This window comes from Pipistrellus hanaki (assembly GCF_964339955.1).
Source record: "Pipistrellus hanaki genome assembly, chromosome: 17".
Classification (NCBI taxonomy): domain Eukaryota; kingdom Metazoa; phylum Chordata; class Mammalia; order Chiroptera; family Vespertilionidae; genus Pipistrellus; species Pipistrellus hanaki.
In genome coordinates, this window is record NC_140519.1 from 24,891,980 (window position 1) to 24,911,577 (window position 19,598).

At 39.0% G+C, this 19,598-nt stretch overlaps 1 protein-coding gene across 2 annotated transcripts in view; it reads left to right on the plus strand.

The window, feature by feature from the left end:
* The first annotated feature begins 33 nt into the window (after nucleotides 1-33).
* TMEM68 (transmembrane protein 68) overlaps nucleotides 34-19,598 on the plus strand; it is a 39,320-nt gene continuing 19,755 nt past the window's right edge. Inside the window, exons 1-3 of one of the 2 annotated variants that reach the window (XM_084864922.1) lie at nucleotides 34-209; nucleotides 8,634-8,678; nucleotides 9,233-9,623. In XM_084864922.1, the coding sequence (XP_084721048.1) occupies nucleotides 9,302-9,623 (322 nt within the window). In that variant the 5' untranslated portion in view covers nucleotides 34-209; nucleotides 8,634-8,678; nucleotides 9,233-9,301. Of the gene's footprint in view, nucleotides 210-8,633; nucleotides 8,679-9,232; nucleotides 9,624-19,598 lie in introns of those variants that run through there. The other variant, XM_084864923.1, reaches the window with a different exon arrangement.

The window sequence follows — 19,598 nt, forward strand, 5'->3', positions numbered from 1 at the left end:
GGCGGCGCGGCGCGACGGGCGGGGTCACACTCAACGCCTCCCGCCGCCGCCGGGCTTGTAGCTACTTTTTAGCTTTTTCCTCGCCGGGTTGCTCGCAGGAAACCGGCCGCTCCAACATCTTCGCTGCCTTTAGCCACTGAGCCACCGAAGAGCTGCCGCTACGGTTCGAGGGTGAGGTCGAGCCGCCTCTTTCCTCTTCCCCCCTCGAGGTGCGTCGACCCCCGCCTGGGTCTCCCCGGGCTCCTCCCGGCCCGGCCGCCCGGGCGCCGTCCGGCCCGCGGAGCTGCCCCGAGTCCTCGGCTGGGGGGCGCGGGCGGGTGTGCTTGCCGCCGGCCGGGGAGGCCCCGTCTGGGCCACTGCACCCTCATTCACCCCGCTCCGCGTCTCCCCAGCGCCCCGAAACCCCCAGCTCGGCGTGCGCGGTGGTAGTGATGGGGCGCGGCGTCTCCAGCCTCCCTGGAGGCCTCTCGGCGTGCCCAGGGACTTCCCCGATTCTGGGATCCGAATCGACACCTTCATGTGCATAAAAAAGCTCGTGGTGATCAGAGTGTGGTTGGGAGGCCGCGTGGGCAGTGACTGGGTAACAGGGCTCGCCGTGGACAGAGTCATGCTTGGCATCCTGGTTTATGGATGCCCCTTTTTCTCTACGTGTGTGAACCGGGCAAGCGGCTTCACCTCTTCTTGGATCCTCATTGGGATCATTCTGATGCATAGTACCTGCTTCCTTGGACTGGTGGGTAAAAAAAAAAAAAAAAAAAAAAAAAAATGAATGAAAGGACTAAGTCAGACCTCACACATGTGGTATGAATAGTTTGAGTGGGTACATAACTTTGTCGGCGCCCTGCACTGTCGGGTCCCTCGGGTTTGCAGTCTGTGAACCAAGCCTCAGCGCTCCTGCTGCTGATTACCATGAGAAATGCACGTGCGCATAATCAGATGCAAAAAACGGGAACACCTTTGCCCGATTTGTTAGAAGCAGTTGGTGTTTGGTGTGGGGTATGGGTTGAGACTGCCCAGGCAGCTTCCTCCGGGAAGCTGGGGGGGGAGGAGGGCCTAAGGCTGTTGGAGCACTTAGGACTTGGTCTGTGCTACTAATTGGCATTTCTTCAACCGGTGTGCTGCAAGCATTTTTAAAACATGCAACAATCAGGGGCAGTGACCTTCCTTAACAGCCAACGCAACAATTGTGCCTTGTGTGAACGAATCGAAATGACTGTATACCTATTTTATTTTGTCAGGTCTGCAAAAAAACTTAATTTTTGGTGTGCTCCAGAATTTTAGTAAGTAGTTTATGTCTGCCATGAGATGAAAAAGGTTGAAAATTGCTGCTTTAGAATATATAAAAAATGATGTAAAATCCAGACATTTAGAACATCGCTGATGTTTCGGTCCCATTTACTAGTGAATGGAAAGAGGAGATTAATTTTTAAATTAAATGTCTATTCCCATATCCTTACTGCTGCCTTGCTTTGATGTCAGAGATGTGTTTATTTAGTGACTCAAGGATGTAAGTTATAGATACAGATACCCTTATCCCAAAAATGTTGCACATTTTACCACTGAGCCTTGCTGGCTGGGCCCACATTTTTGTTAAAGATGTGTGGCTTAGTTAGTTGAGCATCATCCCATGCACCGAAAGGTTGCTGGTTCAATTTTTAGTCAGGGCGTATGCCCACCAGGAGGTGTGCAGGAGGCAACTGATTGATGTTTCTCTCTCTCTCTCCCACTTTCCCTAAAAACATTAAAAAAGTGAAGATGTGGATGAACACAGTTCTGATCTTTTTTTAATATTTGTTTATTTCAGAGAGGAAGGGAGAAATACAAACATCAATGATGAGGATCATTGAACGGCTGCCCCCTGCACACCCCCTCCTAGGGATCAAGCCCACAATCCAGGCACTTACCCTTGGCTGGAATCGAACCTGGGGCCCTTTAGTCTCAGGCTGACACTCTATCAAATGAGCCAAACCGGCTAGGGCAGTTCTGATCTTTCTACAGCTGGCCGGCATCTTTTAGGTTGTGCCAACTGTGTGTGAGTCATATTGTTCTAAGTGCTTTACATATGTTTTCTCATATAACCGTCCATTTCGTTTACTTATTGATCCTAGCGTTTACAACAGTGTCTAGCACAACCACTGCTTTGATAAATATTTGCTGAGTAAATAAAGTAATAACCCAATTATGTAGGTATTTTTGGGCCACCCCTTTCTTGTACATTATATTCTATCCCCTCTGGCCTAGCCTAGTACTGGACCCAACAGTTCCCTTCTGCGTCATCCACTTCTCACTCTCACTGATGCATTGTCATTGGTGTTAAAAACTGCTGTTATTTTCTTTCATCTTAAAACAACAGACTTGATCTGCATTACTCTCTAGATCAGTGTTTCCCAACCTTCTCTCATGATGAGAATCACCTGGTGGAGTTGTTAAAACACAGATTCCTGAATCCCAACTAAGAAGTGCTAAACTAGAATTTTTGGGAACATATAGGTAAAATTGTATACTTAACTAGTGCTCTAACACAGATGTTATATACAGAGCACTAAGTTGGGTATGCAATTTTACCTATATGTTCCCAAAAATTCTAGTTTAGCACTTCTTAGTTGGGATTCAGGAATCTGTGTTTTAACAACTCCACCAGGTGATTCTCATCATGAGAGAAGGTTGGGAAACACTGCTCTAGATATCTACTTATTTCTCTGTCCCTATCTGTAACCGTATTCCTCAGAAGAGTTGACCGTATTTGCTGTCTTCCCAATTTAGTCACTCCCATTTTTTCTTGAACTTATTCCAGCTAACTTTCATCCCCACTATATCAAAACATTTCTTATCAGAACTTTCCCATGCCTCTTTGTTGTAAAATCCATTGATCAATTATTCTTAGACTTCTCAGCGTCATTTGAAACAGCTGAGTACTCCTTTCTCCTTGAAACACTCTCATGCTTTCACATCCAGGACGCCACTCCTAGAAGGAGGATGCTGGTTCCTCCTTGACTTGCCAAATTCTAAAATGTTGAGTGCCTCATGGCTCAGTCATGGAAATTCTTTTTTATTTTATATCTACTCCCTAAAGGGATATTTAGTTTCATGGTTTTTCAGTACTGTCTGTATGTTGTCAATTCCTAAGTATAATTCTGGAATTATATCTTCCTGCTGCACTCTGCGTATATCCAGCTGCTTATTTAATGTATTCGCTCAGCTGTCCAGAAGAATCTTAACATGTTCAAAACTGAATTCTGGATCTTCATCCCACCCCCAAACCTGATCTTTCTGCACTCCTCTCTCTCACAAGTAAGCTGATGATGATAGCAATATTTATTTAGTGCTTACATATTGGAAGGCGCTCTTCTCAGCTTTTTAAAAAATACATTTTATTGATTTATTACAGAGGAAAAGAGAGGGATAGAGAGTTAGAAACATCGATGAGAGAGAGACATTGATCAGCTGCCTCTTGCACACCCCCCACTGGGGATGTGCCAGCAACCAAGGTACATGCCCTTGACCGGAATCGAACCTGGGACCCTTCAGTCCGCAGGCCGACACTATCCACTGAGCCAAACTGGTTTCAGCTGCTCAGCTTTTTAATATACAGTCTTCATAACAGTCTTATTAGGTAGGTACTGTTATTACCCCCACTTTACAATTGGAGAAACTGAGGCAGGGATTTTAAGTAACTTGTCTATGCACACCAGTAAGTGGCAGTGCCTCCCAGGACACAAATCCATTTTGCCCAAAAACGGTATTGTCCTCTCAGACTTCTGTTTCTCACTCTTATTCTATATCTAGTATTCATCAGCAAATCCTCTTGGCTTTATCTTCAAAATATATCCAGAACTGGATTATCTCTTATGACCTTTACTCTGCCACACTGTCTAAGCCACTTTCATCACTCATCTCAGTTATTGCAATAGCTTCCTATTTGCTCCCTGTATAGTATATTCTTAACTCGGCAGTCATTTAAAACCCACCAGGCAATCTCACTCTTTTGATGTCTTCTTCATCTCCCTTAGATAAAGTTCTACATGCTCTCTCTGCCCATTTCTGACTGCTCTCCCTATCATGCTTCTTTAGCCTACTGAGCTGCTCGGCAGACCACACAAAGTGTCCATCCTTTGAACTTACTGTTCATTTAGTCAGGAATTCTCTTTCTAATACCCACATTGTTTGTTTCCTCACTTCCTGGGGCCTCTGCTTAAATGTACTTTTATAGAGGCCTTCCCAAAGTACCTATGTAACATAGTACCCCTCTACCCCCTTGTACCGTCTTGCCTACTATAGATCTCGATATTCTTCTTACTCTGTTGTATATTTTTCTCTCTCCTCTCAATATCAGGAAGTAGCCTGAGTGGTGAAAGGCTATGAAACCAGCATCTGAACTATGATTGAAAGAATTAAGGATGCTGACTAGAAAAGGGGATTTCACAGCTCATGATAACTGTCTTGAAACTTAAGAGGTTGTCTAATGCAGTGTTTTTCAATCTTTTTTGGGCAAAGGCACACTTGTTTCATGAAAAAAATCACGAGGCACACCACCATTAGAAAATGTTAAAAAATTTAACTCTGTGCCTATATTGACTATATATAAAGTAATTCTCTTGAATAGGAATCAAATAAACACAAATAAAGTATTTTATAATTACTTTATTATGAAATATTAAGTAAACAAAATAGTGAAAAATTATAAAATTCTTGTCTTGTCTGCACCTACGGCACACCAGGCAACATCTCGCGGCACACTAGTGTGCCGCGGAACAGCGGTTGAAAAACGCTGGTCTAATGGAAGAGGTTCTACAATACAGAACTAGGTTCAGCAGGGAAAAGTTACAGTGAGGATTGTGTAAGGAACATCTTTTTAGTACTTCAGTGGATGGTTTTGAAGAAGGAATGGGACACCTTTTGAGTTTTCTGTTCTGGAAGGATTTACATTGGAATCATGGACAACCTTTTGTGGAGGTTCGTGCACCCAGACCTGGGGCACTATGAAAGCACTGCTGTATCTCATGCAGGTTTCCCTGTAAACTCTCACGGGACGTCTGCCTGTGCCCTGTTCCTCTTCTGTGTGCGTTAGTATGTGTAATAAATCAGAATGTGATGGAGGATAAGAGGTGTAGTTTGCTTACCACTTTGGGTTGGGAGAGGTTTTAAAATAAGATTTTGCAATCCTATTAAAAATCAGAAATGAGACAAGATTATTAGGAGCAATTGTATTAATCGTATTTCAGATCATCAAAAAGATTGGTTTTTAGGCCTAAGAAAAGCTATCATAAATTTTAATTTATTAATAACTAGAGGCCCAGTGCATGAAATTTGTACACAGGTAGGGTCCCCAGGCCTGGCCGGTGACCAGGGTTGATCAGGGCCTTCCTTGACCTGGCTGCCAGTCAGGGCCTTCATTCTGTGCCACCGCCTGATGGTCAGCGCACATCATAGCGTTGGTTGAACTCGAGGGGACAATTTGCGTATCAGCCTTTTATTATATAGGATTTCTAAAAGTTCTTTTTCTGTTGAGGTATAATTCACCGTAACATTCATCATTATAAAATGCATACACCTCAGTGGCTTTTTAGTAAATTCACAAAGTTGTACAATCATCACTACTATTGGAACATTTTCACTATCTCTAGAAGACACCTCTGTTTCCATTAGCAGTCAGTTCTCATTGTTCCATTCCCCAGCACCTGGCAACCAATCACTAACTTTTCTGTCTTTGTGGATTAGCCTGTTCTAGGTATCTATATATATAAAAGCCTAAGTAACCATTACGACTGAACAATCACCACAACTGGTCCACCAGTTGCTATGATGAACACTGACCACCACGGGTCAGATGCTCAATGCAGGAGCTGCCACCTGGTGGTCAGTGTGCTACCACAGCCAATCTCCCATAGCCCTGCCCTTGGCCAGCCGGCCCCAATCAGCCCCTGGTACTAAACCATCCATAGAGACCTGATTCTGAGTCGGGATTTTGTATGCAGCAGAGCAGCTCCCTCGCTGCAATCTGTTGAACGTCAGCCCTTGACACAAGAGTTTGTCTTGCTCCCGTTCTCTCCCTTTTCCCTGGGGCCCCCTGCCCACCATGGTGGTGGCGCAGCAGTGAGGGAAGGAGGAGGGGGAGATGTGGGGAACCATGCAGTGGTGGGGCACCGAGGTGGGGATTGGAGTCTGGCGTCCATTCTTTCCGTGCCCAGCCAGGCGACCACTGCCTCCTCTCCTGACCCCGCCGGCGTCTTTGGACCTAGGCTGGGACCGGGGATGGGTGGCGTTGGATACAGTCCTTTTTTCTGGGAGGCCAAGGGCCAGCAGACAACCTACCGTGTCCCTAACCCCTGCCAACCTTCCTCATCCCTTCCCCCTCCCAACTTGCTCCTTATGCACGAATTTGTGCACTGGGCCTCTAGTTTTATATAAATGGAATCATACAAAATGTGGCCCTTAGTGTGTAACTATTTTTTACTTATTATAATATTATCAAGGTTCATGCATATTGTAGCATGAGCCAGTAATTCAGTACATTTTATACATGTATAGTATTCTCTTATATGGTATAGCACACTTTATCTGTTCGTCAGTTGATGGACGACACTTGGTTTATTTCCACTTTTTAGTTGTTATGAATGATGCCGCTGTCAACATTCATATAAAGATTTTTATGTGAATATGTTTTCATTCCTCTTGGATATATACCTAGGAGTAGAATTGCTGGGTCATTCGGTAACTCTGGGGTAACAGCTTTTTGAGGAACTGTCAAATCGATTTCCACAGTGGTTGCAACACTTACATCCCACCAGCAATATGTGAACGTTCTAATTTCTCACATCTTCACCAACACTTGTTCTTTTCCATTTTAAAAAAATTATAGCCATCCTAATGGGGAAAAGTCTAATTTAAAAAAAAAATGCTTTTCTATGTTAACATTCTAAATGATCAAACACTGGTAATTGTAGTGATTTAACTCTTTAGATGGATTAATTAGAATCTGACGTAAACAAAGCCCATTGTATTTTTTAAAATGTGTTATTTTGAGAGAGAAACATACTGATTTGTTGTTCCACTTATGTATGCATTCATTAGTTGTTTCTTTCTTTCCTTCCTTCCTTCCTTCCTTCCTTCCTTCCTTCCTTCCTTCCTTCCTTCCTCCCTTCCCTTTGTTAAAACTCACCTGAGGATTTTTTCCATTGATTTTTAGAGAGAGTAGAGGGGAAAGAGAGTAGAAGGGAAGAAGAGAGAGAAAAACATCCATGTGAGAGAGACACATTGATTGGTAGCCTCCTGTACATGCCATGGGGCCGAGGATCATCGATCCTTCAACTGAGATACATGCCCTTGACCGGAATTGAACCTGTAACCCTTCAGTTGCAGGATCGATGATCCTCGGCCCCATGGCATGTACAGGAGGCAACCAATCAATGTGTCTCTCTCACATGGATGTTTTTTCTCTTTCTCCTTCCCTTCTACTCTCTCTAAAAATCAATGGAAAAAATCCTCAGGTGAATTTTAACAAAACAAAACAAACAAAGAAAAGAAACAACTAATGAATGTATAAATAAGTGGAACAACAAATTGGTATGTTTCTCTCTCAAAATAGTAAGTAAAACATTTTAAAAAATACAGTGGGCTTTGTTTGCAGGCCTATGCTCTATCCACTAAGCCAAACCAGCTAGGGTAGTTGTTTCTTGTATGTGCCTGACCGGGTATCAAACCCACAACCTTGGTGTATTGGGATGATTCTCAAATCAACTGAGCTACCTGGCCAGGATGAGCCCAGTCTTAATGTGTACTGTATTTGCTTCTGTTACCATTATAGGTCCATATTTTCCACAAATAATGCTTACAAGGAAATTAGACTAAGTCCTTCATCTCATGAAGAACAAGTCAAATTGCATGCCCAGCTAATAAGACAGTTAGCAAGATAATCTTGGCATAAAGACAGCGTTTAATTGCTTTTGTATCTCTCTCCCTCCTCTATTTCATTTATTTCATGCCTCATCCCTAAGGGATTTGAGATTATTTTCATTATGATGATGGTGTATGGAATAATGATAAAATACCTCTAAGAATAGAATCAGAAAGAAATGGGAGAACATGATCATAAGGGCTATTGTAAATGTATCATTGAACATCATGTCTAACCAGCTTATTATCTGGCAAATTTATTAAAAAAAACCACACAAAACATGGTCAATTACAAACCTAACTTTATATTCTTTTTTCCGAAGAAGCACAGTTTTTCATAGCTCTGAGCCCTGAATTAAAAAAAGAAAAAAAAAGTCTCGGGACCCTTTCCCCCCTCCACTTGGGTCTATGCTGTGAGATTCTTTCCCTCTCCCCACGTGCAAGTCTGTACTTGTTCTTCAATAAATTTCCACCTTTGCTATACCAAAAAAAAAAAAAAAAAAAAAAAAAAAAAAAAAGCCTCAGGTGGGAAGTAAACAATGTGTAGACAGTATATAGAGGTGTCCTCACTAACATATATTGGGTGAGTATAATTTTTAATTGTGATACACTAGTGTGGGCTGTATTCATATTGGTTGCACATTTGTGAATGTCTATTACTATTGTATGAAAACTTTAACTCTAGTATTGATTATCTTTTTAAAAATCACATTTTCCCCCCATTTATATATGTTTTTCAGAATACATACAAAGAAGCTTGGGACAAGATACTTATCTAATTTCTGGTAAGTTAATTCACATATTTAGAGAATAACATAAAATAATTGTATGGCTATATTTTCAGTCATTTAAGATTTAAGATAATTTTTAGAAGATAAGAATGATACTGATAAAATTTTATTACATAATGCCAAATGAAAAGACGATATAAACCTGCTTATAAAAGGTAATATCCAAAAATGCATGTCATAATTTCCTAAAGATGTGTTACTTTTATTGAATCAGTTATTAATATTATATTATCTTTTGTGAAAAATAGCATTATCTCAACATAACCTGGTTTAAGATACAAACGTTCAGTATGATATACTTAAGGTAAAAGTCAAATTATTAACATCAATCTGAAGTTTCATTCTTCATCAGCCTTATATCCCTCTCTCAGTTATAACTTGTGAGTTATTTCAAAAGCTAAACCTGACACACTTTCTGAGTGGTCAAATGAAACCTTATAATTTTTACATTTAAATCTGCAACAATCTACTTATAGTATTTATATAGACTAAAATATTTAAGTTTTTAGCTATGAAAAGAATAACATTGGGTTATTTTTCCCTTCTAGTGGCAAAATTAAAGACTTGTCATGATAATGAAGAAAGAAACTGAATTTGTCATTTTCACCTAAAGAAAAATGATAGACAAAAATCAAACCTGTACAGGACAGGACTCTATGCCCTATTTGAGTTGTCTGATTCACATATTTGAAGAATGGTTTGGCGTGGAACAATTGGAGGACTATTTGAATTTTGCAAACTATCTCGTATGGGTTTTTACACCACTAATACTTTTAATACTTCCTTACTTTACTATTTTTCTTCTCTACCTTACTATTATTTTCTTACACATTTATAAGAGGAAGAACGTATTAAAAGAAGCCTATTCTCATAATTTATGGGATGGCGCAAGGAAGACAGTAGCAACTCTGTGGGATGGACATGCAGCAGTTTGGCATGGTAAGCAAGACTGCATTTCTCTCTGTGTGTTGCTGTTCGTGTTTGTGGCATGGAAATGATATCATTCCGTTTTATAGATTGAGAAGATGCTGAAAAATATAATGAAAGGGATATTTGCTATTTCTTAATAACCATTTGCACTCATTGTGCATGTATATGTTTTAAAATGATTTTTCCCAAATACGTTAGTGTCTGTTAAAGAACTACACAGCAGTTGACTATTACTATAAGCTAAAATATAAAAATTTATATTTAAGACATCTAAAAGAGTAAGAGACTATATAAAACATTATAGAAAATTGTTTTGAAAAAACTTTAGTATTTAGTTCCATTTAATTCCTATTGTTTAAAACAGGTTTGACTTTCCCAGTGTAGAGATATTTTAAAAATGAATACTAAAAAAAGAAAAAAAAAATGCTAAATATAATTTGTATACCAAAAGTTACCTTTTTAGGTATGGTTTATTTCAGAGGTCATTATATCTTTCTCAATAAATGAGATAGCAGTTCATTTATCTCCAGGATATTCTTTTTTTTCTTTCTTGGTTATTTCAGAAAATGTGATGTGCATTTAATGGTTGGTGGTTCTTCATTTAGCTGTCAGGAAAATTGCCCTCTAGTGGTCTATTTTCAAGAACTTGGTGTTTTTCTCTATCTGTTTTTACTTTATTTGTTGGGTCTCTTGTTTTGGACTATATAAAAATAGAGAAGGTTCAATAGATTGGTAACACAATTGTGCCCTGTGTATCATGTTGTTGAGCATCAAAAGTGTTTTCATAGAAAGACATGGAAGGAAGCACAGATTTTGAAATAGATACCTAAGGTGGTGATCATTCTAAGGAATATAAATGTCAGATCACTATTTTGTACATCTGAAAACAATATACCGGTATGTCAACTATACTTTAATTAAAAAAAAAAATAGACTCTTAACATATATAAGCATAAAGCTGCTTTTACGAAAGATCATCAGTGACATGCTTATTAGGTTAATGTGTTGTTATTTTCATACTATATACATTCTTGCATATTTTTTTGTACATATAACTATGCCATACACTGTAAAATGCTTAACATGCATTAATTTTTTTATACCTTATTAGAGGCCTGGTACATGAAATTCATGCACTGGTGGGGAGGAGGGGGGAGTCCCTCAGCCCAGCCTGCAGCCTCTCACAGTCTCGGAGCCCTTGGGGGATGTCCAACTGATGGCAGGCCTAAGCCGGCAGTTGGACATCCTTAGGGCTGCTGCGGAGGCAAGCTGTGAGCCTGGCTTCTGGCTGAGTGGTGCTCCTGCGTTGAGTGTCTGCCCCCTGATAGTCAGTGTACTTCATAGCGATCAGTTGTTTCCCAGTTTGGTCGATTTGCATATTAGCTTTTTATTATATAGGATAACATAATAGATAGATTCTGTTACCTCCATTTTATAGTTTTGCCATGAGGAAGCAGAGAGGTTGTTATTTGCTCAAGGCACCATAAAATGTTAGGAGGAAGAGCCAGAATGCAATCTCAGATATCAGGCTATAAGATGTGTGCTTTTGTGGTCTGTGCTGTGTGGTAAATTTGTCCCAGATGAGGGATTCAGGGTCAAAAGTAGTGGTATTTAACAGGTTTGCATATGTCTTTGATGAATTAAATTTCTATTATTTACTCATTCATACTAATGCTCTTGTTAGTACAACTCTCATACTCTGATGATTATTTAAAATGAGGCAGGGCAATACTATAGCATACCATGTATGTGTGCCTGCAGAGACTGCATCTAGGTAGACTATTATTCATTGTCTTTAAAACAGTAGTACCAAAATTCAGTAGTGTTATTTACAATACTCATTAGGAATATTTATCTCCCTCCCACATAATATACACATCCCCTCACTCCCCCTAGTAACCCCTCTCCCCATCGCTCAGGATAACATGCTTGTAATGAATAGTTGAACTTATTTTGTAGCAAAATATCTAATTTTGAGGTGTCTTATTTAATTATTGGGGTTTTATTTATTTATTTATTAAGGTATTATTTGTGTACATACCTTACCATTGCGCGCCCCCCCCCCACTCCTGTACATGCCCTCACACCCCAGAGTTTTGCATCTATTGGTTATGCTTATATGCATGCATACTAGTCCTTCCGTTATCTCTTATCTCCCTCATATCTCCCTAAACTTCCTGCTGTAATTTGACAGTCAGTTGCTTTTTTGTCTCTGTCTCTATCTTTTTGTTAACCAGTTTATAATGTTCTTTTTTTTTTTTTTTTTAAATATATTTTATTGATTTTGTACAGAGAGGAAGGGAGAGAGATAGAGAGTTAGAAACATTGATGAGAGAGAGTCATCGATCAGCTGCCTCTTGCACACACCCTACTGGGGATATGCCCACAACCAAGGTACATGCCCTTGACCGGAATTGAACCCGGGACCCTTCAGTCCCCAAGCCGACGCTCTATCCATTGAGCCAAACCGGTTTCGGCTATAATGTTCTTTATTATCCTAAATGAGTGAGATCATGTGGTGTTTTTCTTTCATTGACTGGCTTATTTCACTCAGCATAATGTTCTCCAATTCCATCCAGGTTGCTGCAAATGATAAGAATTCCTTCTTTTTATGGCAACATAGTATTCCATTGTGCAGATGTACCATAGTTTTCTGATCCAATCATCTGCTGATGGGCACCTAGGCTGTTTCCAAATCTTAGCTATTGTAAATTGTGCTGCTGTGAACATAGGGGTGCATATATCCTTTCTGAACATAGGGGTGCATATATCCTTTCTGGTATTTCTAGTTTCTTAGGATATATTCCTAGGAGCGGGATTACTGGGACAAATGGGAGTTCCATTTTTAGTTTTTTGAGGAAACTCCATGCTGTTCTCCACAGGGGTTGCACCAGTCGGCATTCCCACCAGAAGTGCAATGAGGGTTCCTTTTTCTCCGCATCCTCGCCAACACTTGTCATTTGTTGATTTGCTGATGATAGCCATTCTGACAGGTGTGAGATGGTACCACATTGTTGTTTTGATTTGCATCTCTCAGATAATTAGTGACTTTAGTATATTTTCATCTGTCTCTTGGTTTTCCTTCTGTCTTCTTTTGAAAAGATTCTATTTAGGTCCATTGCCCATTTTTTTTTTATTGGATCATTTATCTTCCTTTTATTAAGTTGTATAAGGTGCCTGTAGATGTTGGAGATACAACTTTAATCATTGATAACATTTGCAAATATGTTCTCATATACAGTGAGCTTTCTTGTTGTTTTGTTGATGGTTTCTTTTGCTGTGAAAAAGCTTTTTATTTTGATGTAGTCCCATTTATTTATTTTCTCTTTAGCTTCCATTGCCTTAGGGCAGTATCAGTGAAGAAGTTCTTTTGGCATATGTCTGAGATTTTTCTGCCTGTGGATTCCTCTAGTATTTGTATGGTTTCCCATCTTATGTTTAAGTCCTGTATCTATTTTGAGTTTATTTTTGTGTATGGTATAAGTTGGTGATCTAGTTTCATTTTTTTTGCATGTATCTGTCCAATTATCCCAATACCATTTATTGAAGAGACTGTCTTGACTCCGTTGTATGTTCATGCCTCCTTTGTCAAATATTAATTGAGCATAGTGGTTTGGGTTGATATCCGGATTCTCTGTTCTATTCTATTGATCTATATGTCTGTACTTGTGCCAGTACCATGCTGTTTTTAGAACAGTGGCTTTGTAATACAGCTTAAAATCTGGTATTGAGATCCCTCCTACTTTATTCTTCTTTCTCATGATTGCTGTGGCTATTCAGGGTCTTTTTTTATTCCAGATGAATTTTTGGAGAGTTCTCTCTAGGTCTGTGAAATATGCCGTTGGTATTTTAATGGGGAGTGCATTGAACATATAAATCGCTTTGGGTAGTATGGACATTTTAATGATGTTGATTCTACCAATCCACGAACATGGTATGTTCTCCCATCTGTTTATGTCTTCCTCTATCTCTTTTTTCAGTGTCCTGTAGTTTTCTGCGTATAGGTCTTTCACCTCCTTACTTAAGTTTATTCCTAGGTATCTTAATTTTTTTGGTGTGATGGTAAACGGTATTGCTTTTTTAGTCTCTCTTTCTGTAGTTCACTATTGGTGTACAGAAAGGCCATAGATATCTTGGCGTTAATATTGTATCCTGCTACATTGCCGAATTCATTTATTAAGGCTATTAGTTTTTTGATGGAGTCTTTTGGGTTTTTTATGTACAATATCATATCATCTCCAAATAAGGACAGCTTTACTTCTTTTCCAATTTGGATGCCTTTTATTTCTTCTTTTTGTCTAATTGCAATGGCTAATACTTCCAGTACTATGTCAAACAGGAATGGTGAAGTGGGCATCCCTGTCTTATTCCTGTTCTTAGAGGAAATGGTTTTAGTTTTTGCCCATTGAGTATGATGTTTGCTGTGGGTTTATTATCTATAGCTTTTGTTATGTTGAGGTATGATCCTTCCATTCTCACCTTGTTGAGAGTTTTTATCAGGAAAGATTGTTGGATTTTGTCAAATGCTTTTTCTGCGTTAATTGATATGACTATGTGATTTTTATCTTTCAATTTGTTTATGTGATGTATCACGTTTATTGATTTTCGGATATTGTACCATCCTTGCATTCCTGGGATAAATCCTACTTGGTCACAGTGTATGATCTTTCTGATGTACTGCTGGAGCCGATTTGCTAGAATTTTGTGGAGGATTTTGGCATCTATGTTCATGAGGGATATTGGCCTGTAATTCTCTTTCATTATGTTATCTTTATCTGGTTTTGGTATTAGGGTGGTGCTGGCTTCATAGATGGAGCTTGGAAGTGTTCCTTCCTCTTGAATTTTTTTGGATAGTCTGAGGAGTATAGGTTTTAGTTCTTCCTTGAATGTTTGGTAAAACTCTCCTGTGAAGCCGTCTGGCTCTGGGCTTTTATTTGGCGGAAGATTTTGATGACTGCTTCAATTTCTTTCATAGTTATTGGCCTATTGAGCTGTTTAGATTCTTCCTGATTGAGTTTTGGAAGGTTATTTTTTTCTAGGAATATGTCCATTTCCTCCAGGTTGTCCAGTTTGTTCAAATAGAGTTGTTCGTAATATTTTTTAACAATCCTTTGTATTTCGGCAGATTCTATTGTTATTTCACCTCTTTCATTTATGATTTTGTTTATTTGGGTCCTCTCTCTTTGCTTCTTGGTGAGCCTGGCTAGAGGTTCATCAATCTTGTTTATCCTTTCAAAGAACCAGCTCTTGGTTTTGTTATCTTTGTATTGTTTCTTTGGTCTCTATATTGTTTATCTCTGCTCTGATTTTTATTATTTCCTTCCTTCTGCTTACACTGGGCTTTTCTTGTTGCTCTATATCTATTGGGAAAAAATTCCAATAGAACAACCATTAATCTCAGCAAATGCCTGCAACAAGTACCTGGAGATTAATACAAACTACAACACCAACTATTATCAAGCGAGGCAAGGGAAAACAGAAGTAAAAACAAATAAAACAAAGCAGATAAAAAATACCAAACAAACAAAAAAAGAATAAGCAAAACAATCTTATAAAAAAAGCATAAAAATTCTATATAATCAACATTCAAGCAAACAACAACAAAAGGACAGAGAGAAAAACAATTTTTTGATAGTTAAGACAGTGAAGAGAGTGGTGTATATGCACTTGGAGCAGGGTATTGGAAATTAGATATATAAGTAGGGTGAAATTTTAGCAGGGGATAAACAAAGAATAGGGAAAATCTAAAGCAGGAAAGGGTTAAGATATACAGGACACCAAAAGAGGAAAGGTTAAGGAGAGAGTGGCATAAAGGTCATGTTGAGATAGGGTAAAATGATGCTAAAGGAAAGATGAAATAGAATGTAGAACACTAATGCCAAAGTAAAATAAAGAGAAAATAAAATGACGTTTAAAAAAGAAAAGAAAAAAATAAAGTAAAATAGCAGTAGTAATAATGCTGATTGAAAATAAAAATGTAATAATTAAAAAGGTAAAATCAAGTGAGGAAAAAAAGAAAAAAATGTTTCTTAAGTAAAAGATGCAAAAAATGAAAAGAAAATATATTTTAAAAAATTAAAAAAAAAAAGTGCAGTAGTGAAGGTCATTCACTTCCTCTATTGTTCTGTTTGGCATGCCTGTTTCTCAGTCCGTATAGTATTGCAGTTCCCTGCATTTCACTGCTCCTTAGTGTTGTAAGCCAGTCCTGATTTTCAAGTAGGAGGTGTCTTAATTTCTTGTATTCCTTTGTTTTTGATTAAATAAAAAAATAATAAGTCACTTTTGTAATTCAGCTCCTAGGTCGCAGTGTTTCTGGATTGACTTCCCAGTCTCTTTGGTTGCTCTAGCCTTCTTTTTCTGTGTCACTCAATAACCGGTTTGTGCAGGTGGGCTGCTTCAGAGCTGGCTCTCAGATGGTCTGTCCCTACTCCGATCCTCAGTTTCCAGAAAAGCAACTTCTCCCTGCAGTCTCCCAGGATATGCCAAACTGGGTGATCCTTGCTTAGTAATCAGAAGCAAGGGAATGGAGAGGCAAAAGCCCAGGTGTGTGAACGATGGGCCTGGGCGCAAGTTTAAGAGCCTGCACACCTTTCAAATTCTTATGCTCTCCCTCCATCTTAGATCGGAATGGGTTGCTTTTTAGAGATCCCTTCTGTTAGCAGCCTTGAGGACCCCCTTCCACATTCACAGATCAGGCCAGATCCAACAGCCGGGGACTTTCTAGGCACAGACGTCCCCGGTCCTCCAGGTCCGGCAGCATGCGCGTTTCTCCCGCTGCCGGGTCCCAAATACCTCACCTTATCCCTGGCGAGATCTGACCTTTCCTTGGTGGAGTGAAGAGCTTCTTTGAATCCGCGTGTTTGTGCTGATTGGGAACCAGTGTTCTGGGGCTCACAGCTGTTCGGTGGTCTCCACAGTTGTGGGTTTTCAAGATCCACTTTCCCTTGAAGTTGGCCAATTTTCTGTCTGAGCCCGTAGCTCCGGGAGAAGCCCCAGCTGCAGTGCGGGCTGCCCAATCAGGGAACCCCGTCTAGCAGTCCCCCACCTTCTAGAGTTTTGCTGTCCCTTAGCTGGCCAACAAACACTCCCCGAGCAGCCCTCAGCTGCTCCTTCTATCTGCTCTGGGGACAAGGCTTGGAACACGTCTGTCTATTCTGCTGCCATTTCCTCCTTCCTCGGTTTTTGTCTTCTTAAACTTTACAACTCTTTGCAAAGGCAACTCACCATGCAAAGGCAGGGACCAGGCGATGGGCACCCGTGTCCCCAACACTTGGGACGTTGTGTGACACTGCAGGGCTCCCTAAGTGTTGAATCCATTTGTGCTTTATGAGTGACACAGTTAAATAATATTTGGGCTTTATGTCAATGGCCCTATGGTAAACTATAGTTTCTGTCAAGAATTGAATTGATTAACTAAACTTTTCTGCTTTCAACCAGATGATTTGGTGTATGTAAGTAGTTCAATTGTTTATTAGTTATTTTTTAAAAATGTTCTGAAAGCAAGGAAGAATCTCAAAAATATTTTGTATAGAATCCCTCAAAGAAGTATTCTTTATTTCTCAGAAAATGTATCTGATGAGACATTTGATCCTTTTGGTAACTTCAGATAACCTTAGTGATTGTTCTGTCAAGCTTAAAATAAATTGGATTAATTTGAATTAGTATTAGGTAATTGGAAAGAAATGTTAAAAAACAAAAACATGAAATCTTGAAATATTACTAAATTTAATTTTTACAAACTTTCATTCTCTTGACCTGAAAATAATATGTTAAATGTCAACTATAATTAATTTTTTTAAAAAAAATTCTTAATCATTGTCTTGAGTCCACTTGAATTATTATCAAGTAGTTCATGCTTTCAATACTAGAATCAGTCACCACTCTTAATTTAATCTGTTTGGTGAAGACCTTATAATCTACTCTAAAAATGAATTTTCTGTACTAAAATTTATATTGAAATCTTTATTTAAATGCTTATTTCTTAGCAAAGCAAATGGATAAAACCTTAAAGGAAAGAAACAGACTAAAAGTTTTAGATTTCCATATTCTGGATTCTTCTTTTGTCTCTGACATTTTGAGCAGCAATCATTGGGAGAGCTGTTTTGTGTAGGGCAGTGGATGGCTGTAGGAACTTCCTTCCTTTTCTGCTGTAATCAAGGAAATTTCCTTTTTACCTTTCCATTTTCTTTGAGCTTAATAATGTTCTTGGCCTCTGGATACTTGCTTTCCCCCCCCCCCCCCCCTTACTCCCTCCTTTCCTTCCTCTGTCTTTTCTTCCCTCCCTCCCTTCCTTCCATCTTTCAAAACGATTTTATTTAATTGGATGGAGTATCAACCAAAAATGGTGTTCCTTTTATGACATGAAAAAAATAACAAAACATCTTAAGTTATATATTACTTTATATTTTTTTTCTTTTTTATGAGGTATTGACATATAACATTAATTTCAGGTGTACAACATCATGATTTGAAATGTATACATATGAAAAATGATCACCACATTTTCAAGATTGATGTCAAGAAGCTTACTGCTATGGTTTGTTCTAGGAGTTTTATGGTTTTAGGTCTCACATTTAAGTATTTAATCGATTTTTAGTTAATTTTGAATGTGTTATAGGCTGGTAGTTCAGTCTCATTCTTTTGCATATGTCTGTCTAGTTTTTCCAACACCATTTATTGAAGAGATTGTCCTTTCCCCATTGTATATTCTTGGATTCTTTGCCATAAATTAATTGACCATATAAGTGTGGGTTTATTTCCTGGCTTTCTAGTGTATTGATCTATCGTTTATTTTATTTTATTTTATTTTATTTATTTATTTATTTATTTATTTAATTGTTTGAAGCATTACAAATAGTAGTACATATGTCTCCCTTCCCCCCCCCCCTTGACCTCCCCCAATCTCCTCTACCCCCCAGCATATGCCTTCACCTGCACCCCCTCCCAGTGTCTTGTATCCATTGGTTATGTTTATATGCATGCATACAAGTCCTTTGGTTGTTCTCTTACAGGCCCCCCCTCCTCCCCCGAACCTCCCCTGCCTTCCCGATGTAGTTTGACAGTCTGTTCAATGGTTCTTTATCTCTATAACTATTTTTTTTCTTCCCACTTCTTTTCTTTAAAAAATCTTGCAACTGAGACTAGAAATAAACATATAACAAAAAACGTTTGAGTCCCAATTTCAATGTCCAACAGTTCTGAGACCCAGTTTCAATGTCAAACAGTTCCTTTTGTGTACATGTCAACAATGATATCTGGATGATGGACAGATGGTGGCAATGCAGGTCCGACCCTTTCCAGTTTGCTTCTGGGCGACTTGCACCGATGCACAGCTGCTGACTTGCTAGCGTGCAAGGTGTCGTCAGCGCCTTCCATCTTTGGACTGTTTCTCCTCTGGTCTTCATGGTTGGTGCAGACCTGGCAGTTTCTCTCTGTTTCAGGAATCCCCATGGTCTTGGAGTAGTTTTCTGAAAATATACAAACATATTCTCGACCAAAAGTTAATAAAGGGATCTTTTTTATAAAATTGACTTGGGCCGAAACCGGTTTGGCTCAGTGGATAGAGCATCAGCCTGCGGACTGAAAGATCCCAGGTTCGATTCCGGTCAAGGGCATGTAACTTGGTTGCGGGCACATCCCCAGTAGGGGGTGTGCAATAGGCAGCTGATCGATGATTCTCTCTCATCGATGTTTCTAACTCTCTATTCCCTCTCTCTTCCTCTCTGTAAAAAAAAAAAAAAAAAAAAATCAATAAAATATATATTTAATTAAAAAAAATAAAATTGACTTGGGATTTTTTTTTTTTCCCTTCTCAAACGATTTTCCTTTGGCTTATTTTGACACCGTGTGTGATTTTCATGGGTGTCTTGCTGTTAGCATTACAAATGAAAATTATTTTTCTACAGTAAAAATTTTCTAGATGTAATTTACTTACAAGATATTTTTATTTCATGATATTACCCTACTATCTCTCCTTTTTTTTTT